The following is an 11,613-nucleotide window of genomic DNA, read 5'->3' on the forward strand; positions in this document are numbered from 1 at the left end:
AAAGGTAACACCTATAAAATTATAAATTTTCAACAATGTCTAAATCAGTGGTTCGGAGATAACTTTGGATTTATCGAATATATTTTATATTTACGAATCCAATAAATCTGGTGGTTTTATCCTTTGTTTGAATAAATTAAAAGTTTACAAAACGATCACAATAATAAATCAAGACAGAAACATAAAACACAGAACTAAACTAATTTTGTTCTCAATTTGGATAGTATAAAAATATTTCTGATATATATTATTATGAAATCAAAAAATTAGGCATAAATCTGAGTCTTCTACCCACAAAACGTTTGTGAATGCACACGTGTTGTGGGTGGTTAGTAACTCTGGATTAGTTAGTTACGTACATTTTTTTTTTGCTTCGTGGCCGATGGAAAACTAAAAGATAATACGAGAAGGGAGTTTGTCCTTAAAAAAATCCTGACATTAAACAAATTTGTTTTTAGGAATGAAATCGGTGGGATGGAACGTGCGGGAGTTACTTACGTAGGATACTTTCAAGTAATAAGTCTCCCAGCCTTGTGGATCATAACTAAGAGCTTTACAACTTTGCAAGTTTTTTGGACAATTCTCAATGATTTATTATGATTTTTATGAAATATATACGCCTTTTCTTAAAGAATATTGGCCGCCCTCTTATGTAGAAACATCCGGCCCTTATAACTTCAGAACTGGAAGGTTTACTATACTCCATGTGCCGTAATGATATTTTTCAAATGCTAAAATATGAAGGGAAGGTATTTTAAGCAAAAATCATAAAATTTACCTGTACAGAATATTTTAGATAGATTGAAGATTAAATGCAATTAATGATTAATTTTAATCTAAATAAACTATAATGTGAATTGTATTTAATGGTTTTGAATGAGAATAACATTATGGAATATGTTAATTATCCAATTTAATTTATCTAATCACCATTCTGTTCCTAAACATAATTTAGATTACATAATCAATTATTGAGCTCAGAAGACTGGAAGAGTTTTTTTTAATACAAAAATGTTGATACCGTCCACCATTTTTAAATATCAACATTTACGAGGGCAAACCAAGAAGAGGAAAAATCATTATTATAAATGTCAATTTATAAGCTTAATCTTATATGTATCTTCTTACATAAATTAACAGTTATTCAAAAGGTAAAAAGCATTTAAACCATGAATATGAATGCTATAATATAATTTGGATACAGGATGGGAAAATCATTTCTTTTCCATCACATGTTTGAAAACGCCAAAAATAATTATGACGGGTTGTTACACGGAATTTGAACAATTCATCAAATTACAAAGTTAATACATATTCAAGTTTTGTTATTATCAAAGTATTGTGAAACAACCGGCCATAATGAAATAATATCAAAACTTTCACAGAACTTAAATTTTAACTTCGAAATTAGATAAATATAATTCTGTGAAACAACCCATTCTTAGAGTGAAAGAATGTAGTTGTACTTTAAAAAAGTGTGTTATTATTAAATTATTATTTTTCTTATTATTTATCCATGATATTAAAATATAAACCTAATAAAATAATGATTACGTAATTTGTTTGGGAAGCTGAAATGATGTTAGGGTAATAATAATAATTTATTTGACAGCAGAGACATTCTTAGGCAGCAAAGAAATCATCACATTGTTGGAAAGCTGAATTGATATTCTCGCGTAGAAACAGTATATGTAGTTATAAATTTCATTAAAAAAAACAACTTTTTAGTGACAAATAAGTGGTGTTTTGGTGATCAATAAGACGGTTAACTCTTTGCACGCGGCCGTATCAACTGTTGTTACGGCAAAAAGTCTATACTCACACGCGGCTGTATCAACAGTTGATACGGAAACTTTGACGGCCGATATTCCAGCGCTCTTACGTCATTAATGTATTTCTTGCTCACTTGGACATTCGTAGAACTATCACGATGCGGACATCTACAAGAATTTCTCAAAAATAAAATTGTATTTCATAAAAAAAGATCTATAATCAAGTGCGGCTCTTCGCGCCTTTTAGTCCTTTAGTTTACATTTTTGTCAACGGATGGCGTTAGTACTAGTATGTCATTCACAACTTTTCATAACTAAAAATGATAAGTGATCATGGTGTCCCACTTGTGTCTATCAACGCAGTGCCCTAAGTACACACACGCTGAGAATGGTTTATTTATGACGTCGAGTGAATGGCGGGACCACATTCAAAAGATACGGTACGTCTTTGTGTGAAATTTTATGTTTTTGTTTTTATAAACATCTAAGAGTGTTGACACACGAGGATTTGTTTTCATATTGTGGAGAATAATCTTTTCTGTCTATATAGTCCAATAAATCATGCCAGAATGCTAAAATTTGACATTTAATTGCGTGCATAGGTATTTGAAAATATGTACCGCGTACGGATATAGATAAAACGGAAAAAATTAACGCGTTCAAAAGGTTAAGCAAGTTTTTAAAGAAATTACAAGAACTGACCAACTCCATACATTCACATCAATACGATCTAGCTAAATGATGAGTTAATTAAAACTGAGGATGAAAACAGGCTACATGTCATTAAAAAGTTTTTTCTTTTTGCTTTCATACCCATATTATGGAACCTGGTAAAAAAAAAAGATTCTCAGATAGAAAAGAAATCGCGCGCTTGATCAAAAAGCCGAGATTTCCTCAGATTTACTTTGTTCTGAAGGAGTGTAGGGGTTTGCGGGGTGCGGCCTGACGCTGCCTGGCGAGGAAGCTCTGCCCGGCGCTGAGGAGGGCGAAGCGCTGGTCCACGGCATCCCGATGGCACGCCACCCCCAGCTTGAAGAAGGCAGACGTGATAAGCTTCTCCTCCCCCTCCTTCATGGTGTCCTGCGAGGGTTGGAGGGGGCGCACTGTACCCACATTGATGCCGCCACCAGCCTTCTCGCTCAGCCGACTGTTTAGCAGGGTCATGTCGGTGAGAGACTGCTGCCCTGGAATCACATGTCTTACATTGCAGTATATTTCCAAGTATAAGAGGTATGCCCATATGAAGACATCAAATCGTTGTCAACCATATTAGTAATTAATTCAAAACTATATTCGATTGTAGATGGATATTTCGATTGTGCCTATCACTAAAACGATACGGCCTATCTGCAACGTTGCAGGAATGAACTTATTTAAAATTTATTCAAATATTTAAAAAATCATGTTTGATCCTGGAAAGTTGCAAGTTTACAGAGGAGTAGGAAATGGCAAAATGTAATAATGAGGAATAGTGATATGTAATTGTGTATTTTAGTTCTAACTTGCAATCATTATCATAATTACACTTGTGCTTTAAAGTAGAATAACTTATAGTTAATTACATACCTGTAGTCCTAGGGTCCAGTGTTTTAATGACTTCTTTAGCTTTGTCTATACATTTTCTATATCTTTCTTCAGTTGCCAACAACTCTGTGTCTTTTTGATTAACATTTTCTTGCAGACCTTTGGATTTTTGTTTCTCTAATTGCAGGGCCGCCAAAAGTTCTTCAATTTGCAAAGCTGAAATAGAAAATCAATTATAACAATTTTATTATTAATCATTGCCTAGCCTTAATTTGGGCCAGTCTAACACAATGACTTCACTACACAATCAGATACATCATACAATTCATAGCTCAATTAGATAAACAATGATAAATCATTATCAAATTCCATGTTTTGTTCATATGATAATAATACTGGTTAAAAAAACAATTAATCACTTTCGAAAAATATAGAAATATATAATAAAAATATCATTAAGCATTCCTTAAATTTAGAGTTAAGTTAGACCCACTTTTTCTTTGGTTTTCTTCCACAGTCTGCAGAATCTTCATTTCCATCTGCACCTGTTGTCCCTTCTGGTTTCCGTCTCCCGCTGCCGCCGCACTCTTGACTTCCTCCAGGGAAGCTTCCATCTGCATTATCTTCTGATTAGCTTCTCTGTTGATAGTTCTTTGCTTCTCCAACCGCTGGGCATAGTCTTCTAAAAGGGCCTACAGTAAAACATGGATTATTTAGTGTGCCTTTGGTGTGGTGAATGCTGCAAGATTTAATCCGATGAGCGCTTTTAATATTTCCACGGCAACAGCACAAAAAAGGATAAAACATTAATTATTTTTTGGACACTCATACATATATAATAATACACCCTTAGCACTGGGGGTATAAATTTTTTGTTTATTATGATGGACGCATAACTATGTATGGGTTAACACATTGTCGTCGGGACACGGCATTTGCCGTTTTTCGCAGACTGTCGGTCAACTGCGGGACATGGCAAATGCCGTTTTTGTTGAATGTCGGTTTTTGGCGGGAAACTGCATTATATGGGTTTGTTATCAGCGTGAAATAAAACACCTTGAAGGGTAATTTGCTACCTGGGTGCTAGGCGACACTCTGTCGACGTTATTTGAGGTGCTTTGTCCGGATTGGCTAGTGTGCCACTTGTAAAGGCGTCGCCAGAAATCTACAGTTTTTATGCGATCTCAATCTCAAGTTTAGTTTGAGTCATTTCACATATTGGACTATTTTTCATACCGCTCGCACTGTTTTGTTTACTGTTTAGTATTTTATTATTTGAATATATTATCATTGTATAGGACTTTATCCCTACAGAAATGTCTTTACAAGCCAATGATACATGCACTTATGGTGTGTGATGGATTATCAACATATGAAGTGTACTGATTCCTTGAAAGAATAAATACTATCATTCATAAGTGGAATAGGCTCTTCAATTAGACAAGGCAACTGCAAAAGACTCTTTTTTGACAAGAAGCAATTAAACTTATGAGTTATTGAGTGTTCGCCTTCGGCCTTAGGCGACACTGTTCAATATTTACGCGATCAGATTTCACACATCCAGCGATTGTAAAATTGCGGGCATGGCAAATATATATTATTATTTATTATATAACTATATGATATAAATAAACATGTTATCTTTTACATGGAATTTTCAAATATTGGATGCTATTTACTGAATTAATATCAGATTTTTATATTCAGCTTTGAAATGTGGTGAAATTATGATGTAATCAAAGCAATCATAATTTATTTTTAATGCTCAAATGTCATATATGATTTCTTTGAAAATTTCAATCGAAAATATTAATTGGTTTAGAAATTGTATCAATTTTAAGAAAGCGATATATTTTTGCGCTAATCGCGAAAAACACCTGCTATAGGCTAGAGTCTATTGTTTGAAGCGCCCGACTACAATGTGTTAATATATAAAAACACCCGCTATAGGCTAGAGTCTATTGTTTGAAGCGCCCGACTACAATGTGTTAATATATAAAAACACCCGCTATAGGCTAGAGTCTATTGTTTGAAGCGCCCGACTACAATGTGTTAATATATAAAAACACCCGCTATAGGCTAGAGTCTATTGTTTGAAGCGCCCGACTACAATGTGTTAATATATAAAAACACCCGCTATAGGCTAGAGTCTATTGTTTGAAGCGCCCGACTACAATGTGTTAATATATAAAAACACCCGCTATAGGCTAGAGTCTATTGTTTGAAGCGCCCGACTACAATGTGTTAATATATAAAAACACCCGCTATAGGCTAGAGTCTATTGTTTGAAGCGCCCGGCTACAATGTGTTAAATAATAATTACCTGAACTGAAGCCTGATCTCCTTGTGACCCTTGATTTTGTCTTAGCAACTTATTTTCGTGCTCTAGTCTTATAAGACGCTCCTTCACATCTGTTGGCATCATCTCTCGGGAAACACTGTCATGGTTTCCTGCAAATGATTTTTAACATTTATAATAATGTAGTTTGAATATAATAAAAATGTTTATCAAGTTTGCAAGAATAATAGTTAATTTGATAATTACCACTGGTTTGAAGATTTGAACATCTAAGTTCTTCGCAAGCCTCTTTCAGTGTGTCTCTTTCCTGAAGTAAATTGTCTTTCTCCCTTTGCAGAGAGAGTAATTTGGTACCAATTTTTTTATTTTCAATCTCCAACTTATCGGCTTTAGCTATTTCTGAGTCCCACTTTTCGTGTAAATCTGTCACCTATGAAGCATTATTTACAAATTTAGATAAAAATAAAATAATAGTGTTTATTTAGTAGAATTAAAATAAATTAATGTTCACCTGTTTTTTGTATATTTCCAATTGACTTTTGAGCACGGTAAGTTTTTTAGAATCCTCTTCGTGTTCGATGCTTCTCTGAACATACTCGACATTCTTTTCTTCGAGTAACTTAACTTGGCGTTTAAGGTCCACAAATTCTTCCATTCTTTTCTTGTAAGATTCAATAGTTGCTTCGTAATTGGACACTCGGTCGGCGGATTCCCGAAGAGCATCAACCTCGTCCTTTAGCTGAGCTGCCTCCGAAGCTGTGACCTATGTATACAAGTTAAACCAGTGATTAGTGATTAGGAGGGTTACATTAAGATTAGACGATTGCTAACAAAACTTCAACTTACTTGGAGATCTTCCAAACGAGCATGTAACATGACCAGTTCCTTTTCTTGAATAGTGGTTTTAGCCTTGTAGTCGTCTCTGGTGGTTTCAGCCTTGAATAGTTCGTCCTTCAGAAGATCCACTTGCCTCCTCATGTCGTTGTAACGTACCGTACCGGAGAGAGCGGGCCCGATGGATTCACCGCAGTCATCGACCAGCTCCGAGATGTTGCCCGTGCCCTCTTGCAACTTGCTATGCAGCTTTTGGTTTTCGCCCAACAGAGTCATCTTTTCCTCCGTCAAGACTTTAACCTACATTATATATTTATTTAATAAATAACAAGTTATAGAATTTACAAATATGAGCACATATATTAAAATCCAACTCATGAAGGGGTAGAAGATGGAAAGGTCTTCCCACCGTAGAAAGGACCTCCGATCTGAACTTCAGCTCTTTCATTTCCTGCTTGTGCCACCCTCTATGTTTCTTTCCATACCGTGCAAGTAAAGTAGAAGAACCAAACTAAGGAGTCTCATAAATTAGCAACTATGAAGCCGAGTATATGAAGTTTATAACCTGTATGTCCAGTTCGTGACATCGCTGGGCGAGGGCATCTCTAGCTTCCAGATCAGATTGGAAACGAGCCACGTTTCCTCCCATCTCGAAGCTCAGACTCGATCTGTTGCGGTTGTGGATGCAGCTTTCTAATTCCTACAAAGCAAATTATTATTGTATTGTCTCTTAGTTTCGTGATATGGAACGAGTGGTTTAACTGTACGTGTTTTCCATTCCTTACCTGGATAGCCTGCATGATGGATCTCTGACAAGAAACTTCCATCTCCATTATTCTTGTGATATATTCCTGCTTTTGTTCGCAGTTCACTGCACAACCTAGATACATAAAAAAACGCATGAATATTATAAACATACTTTAAATCTTAAAAATTCAGTACTCTCACTAATCCGCCACACCAAAAACCAGGCAAGTATCCAATTAGTGAAAGCGGCGGATTATAGTGCATACATACAAAATATGCTAAAAATTAAAACAAACACCTCTTTCGTAAAAGTTAAGGTGTCATGTTTAGGCTTGCAAAAAGACTCCATTTTGTAAACTTATTTAAGCAAAAAATGTGGCAGGACGAAATTAACAGAAACACATTGCCAAGACAGAGGGCTAACCAAACATCCTAAAATAACAATAATTAACAGAAACACATTGCCAAGACAGAGAGCTAACCAAACATCCTAAAATAACAATAATTAACAGAAACACATTGCCAAGACAGAGGGCTAACCAAACATCCTAAAATAACAATAATTAACAGAAACACATTGCCAAGACAGAGGGCTAACCAAACATCCTAAAATAACAATAATTAACCTTGGTGACTGGTAAAATGGTCAGTATGAGCAAACTTGACAACGTTATAGTATAGGAGTAAGATAACAAGTCGGTGTACCAAGTTTGGCACTTGATTGTAGGGACGCCTCGGGCTACTGGATATTCGACATACGAATAGCGGCAAATCATAGAGCTTGATTTTGGACTTTCAACTAGTAAAAACAACGACTGATGAACGGCGGCACATAGTTGAAGATTAATCGAGCAGCGATTGAGAAAGTACCGTATTGCTTAATTACAATTTGGGAAGCGGGTATGGGTACCGCCGACATTTATTGTATAACCAACACCCCTGCCATAGGTCACTCGAAGTGGTTCACTACGTTTGGTGACTTAGCAGGGGTGCCCAGGTTCATGGGGTGTGGTTTATGCGGGTCTTGACGGCGAATGCGTCTATCCACCAACTGCGTGGCAGGCCGAATCGGGAGAGACTGGTTGAGGGAAACCTTTTGACCTCTCCAGCAGGACTCTCTCGGAACATAGCCTTTCACCGCAGCGGGAGGGATGGATTCATACATCCGTCACTCCTGGACTCACTAACCTTCAGATTTCTACCACCCCTCGTACCTTTTTCCTTCCCAGAACTTGCCATCCATCCATCACACAGCATCGCCAAATATGACATAGGCCGTGAGGGGAATTATTTTCCTCAGGGCCGATCCCCTTCATCTCAGTACAAATTTTGCAGTAATGTAATAATTATTAATCTATTTATATAAATGAGAGGGTGTGCCCTGTGGCGGGCGGGCGTGAGACCGCGTGGTAGACACGTGGGCGGGCGGTATGCATTTGATTTGTATGCAAATCTAGTTTTATTCCGAGATTGATGAAATTTTGTACACTTGACCTTCAAAACAAGGGGAAGGTCACTGTTGACATTCAAATTTAGAAAAACTATGCAAAAAGCATGGGCAACGCTGGGCACTTCAGCTAATATTTTAAGAAATTTCACTATTTGTTGAAGAAGTTTTTAATTTTTTAAATTGGATTCTGTATATGTATTTATTTAGTTGTATCATTAACACCTTTTTTACATAATATAACTTGTAGTATATGAGCGTGTAACACAGCACAGGATAGTAAATAGAAGTTAAGAACATGTGTAAATAACATAGCAAAATGAGATCATGTTTAAGTAATACAATATTGGGAGGTCAAAAATATAAACATATCTTAAGTTATAAATATATTTATATAAACATATAAATATATTTATAACTTAAGATAAACATGAGATATGTACACAAAAACCGCTTATGAGTAGGTACTGATAAAGACAATACATGTTATCACTATTCTTCGGTAGTACATACATAAAAATATTATTTGAGATAGTTTTAAAGATATTTAAAATACACATAACATAATATTCAAAATGGATACATAATAAATATAATTTCCTTACATGTATATTAAATATTATCCATCAGACCATCTAACTGGAGACTTGGGAACAAGTAATTAAACAAGATACATAATTCATCTGTTTCGCGACTCATAATATTAAAACAGACGTATGAAGAGAATGCAAGTGTTGATTTGTTATGCTTTATTACAATGTTAATATTATGCGGAAGCGAGAAAAGTAATGTGCAATAACTTTCTTTTGATATTTCATCCCAAGTTGCCTGAAGGCAGTCAAATTCAGCCAATGTGATATTATCATTGAACCACTTTCTGTTCACTTCTCCTAAACTCCATTGAAAGCATTCTGTGATAAGTTTTAGGGACGCAATGAATTAATTTTGAAATATTACTTCTTTTTAATTTTTCTAATTATAATACAATTATTCCCAAATTACTCATATTACTGATTAAAAACTCCAACTACCATCATATTTTAAGTGGAAAATGTTGCTTATGCAATGATGAAGGACTTGGCTAAGAGATAAATTGAACCCACAACGCCTGGGTGGGAACCAGATGCATTTGTCCACTCAGCCACCAACCGGTCAAAATTGATTCATATATGTCACGAAATTGAATTACTTTATTTGATTTATGCAATCAAAATACTACACTTATGAATAATAGAGATTATTTCAATAAACAAATAAAATTGCATTTCCTAGGTAAATAATAGGATAGTGTATTTTTAATAACATTTCTGGGTGATTTTATTATACAGGGTGTCCAAGGGTAATGTGTTCTAACTTTGGGAAGTAATTCCAATGAAATTTAAAAAATAAACAACTTCTTTAAACATTCCATTGATTTTTGTTTACATATGTAAACATAATATCTGATGGAGATATTAAGTTAAAATCAAATTTAAGTTCGGGGTTTATGTCGCTCATGCACAAAATAGGTATTTAGGGTTTAGTTTGGGTTATTCTAATAATTTTTGCATAGTTCCTAACCTTCAAACACAACTTTGATTGAAAAAAAGCGAACTTTAATGCATCTTTTACCATCTCCCACCACATAAATAGTTATTTCTTGTAGTAATTAAGTTGAAACCAAGTGCTATTTATAAATATTTTGCCTATTAAGCGTGCAGCAGAATTTGACAAGTTTATCAAATATTTTTGCACAAAATTTTTTTTTCCCATACCAACTTTTTTTGTCTGAAAACTACCAAACAATGTAAATTCTTAAAAAGTTATTTATCTTTTACTTGTACTATCATGTAGAATCACCTACCTAAGTTAGTTTACTTTACACCGGACACCTTGTATAAAGAATACATATTTCTTTACCTAGGATCAGCTGCAATAGACGTCCCAACTCATTGAGATCACCTTTTTCCGCAATCCTGACGACATCTGGTTTTGGAAATTCTATTAAACTTACGTTTAATACATCCTGGTAGTAATCTGAAAATGAATTAATATCAAAGATTGTATTTTTGAAGAAGGGATAATCAATTCTGACTAACTTTCTCTGTTATAAAATCTGGGTAATAATCAAGGCCAAAGAAGATGTAGACAAAACAACAAATTAACTATAAAATATCAGTTCCCATCTCGTAAACATAAGCTGTTGAAATAACACAAGAATTATTACGAAGCAATTAATTTATTGAATAAATTGCATAATATTAAAAGAAGGAATGTACCTACTGCTTTAGATATGCATTCACTAAATAAGAACAGTATCGGAATGTGTAATATGGCGGTAAGAGGGTTATCTAAATGTGCAATGAGGAGCACTGCTCAAGCATGAATGAAAGTTGAATTACCTATGATGCGTTCTACTATTTTCTTAAGGTTGCTGACTTTGAGTCGCCAGTTACTCCCAACATCTGTCTTGATTTTAGAATTCCAATTGGTGGTAAAAAAATCTGGCGCGATCTGCGTCAGGGCTTCTGCCATCAACACTCCATCGAAGATTTCTACAAAACAATAGTTGAGATACATAAATAATTATAAACGACACAAAAGATAACATTCCGATTGAAAACATTCACTATCACTTTTTACCATTTGTAGTGTTGTACGCAGTCCCAAGATTCAGGGTCCTGAGCCATTCTACCAAATTATCACACAAAGCTGAGTGATTAATTTCCATAATATTATCGAGAAGATGGCGATTCTGAAATCTACATAAATATTAATTTATTACTAAATCAATTGACTAATTTGCCAACAACCACAAATGACAGCCATCAAAATATCCATAGAACATGACGAAAATGTCATGGTTGTCAGAATAGATAGATAAGGCTGTGCATGTAATCGGTATATTTCTTCATTTAAATATTGGGATAGATAATGCTTGACAAAATGTGGATGAACCATTTCACATTATATCCTTTTAAGTTGGTCATGCTGATTCCGCCATTTTCTAT

At 34.8% G+C, this 11,613-nt stretch overlaps 1 protein-coding gene across 1 annotated transcript; it reads right to left on the reverse strand.

Annotated features, from left to right (window-relative positions):
• Positions 1-1,755: 1,755 nt before the first annotated feature.
• Positions 1,756-11,431, reverse strand: hook (hook microtubule tethering protein). Its single transcript, XM_089647993.1, has 12 exons — positions 11,246-11,431; positions 11,005-11,157; positions 10,523-10,639; positions 7,215-7,309; positions 6,995-7,129; positions 6,442-6,729; positions 6,107-6,358; positions 5,842-6,025; positions 5,620-5,747; positions 3,790-3,988; positions 3,339-3,512; positions 1,756-2,956 (listed from the first exon to the last, which is right to left on the reverse strand). Exons 1-12 carry the CDS (start codon positions 11,331-11,333, stop codon positions 2,673-2,675), a joined length of 2,097 nt encoding a protein of 698 aa, XP_089504119.1. The 5' UTR covers positions 11,334-11,431; the 3' UTR covers positions 1,756-2,672.
• Between the last annotated feature and the right edge of the window lie 182 nt (positions 11,432-11,613).

This window comes from Hesperophylax consimilis, chromosome 3 (genome assembly GCF_061612785.1).
Source record: "Hesperophylax consimilis isolate HC1 chromosome 3, BYU_Hcon_1.0, whole genome shotgun sequence".
Lineage (NCBI taxonomy): Eukaryota > Metazoa > Arthropoda > Insecta > Trichoptera > Limnephilidae > Hesperophylax > Hesperophylax consimilis.

Bases quoted from the DNA above. Each gene is read 5' to 3' on its own strand.
- hook (XM_089647993.1), bottom strand. From the start codon at position 11,333: ATGGAAATTAATCACTCAGCTTTGTGTGATAATTTGGTAGAATGGCTC. The intron at 6,730-6,994 runs GTTATAAACTTC...TATATAATGTAG, and splicing joins GTCACGAACTGGACATACAG to GTTAAAGTCTTGACGGAGGA. The intron at 3,513-3,789 runs GTGGGTCTAACT...TTTCTATTTCAG, and splicing joins GGAAGAAAACCAAAGAAAAA to CTTTGCAAATTGAAGAACTT.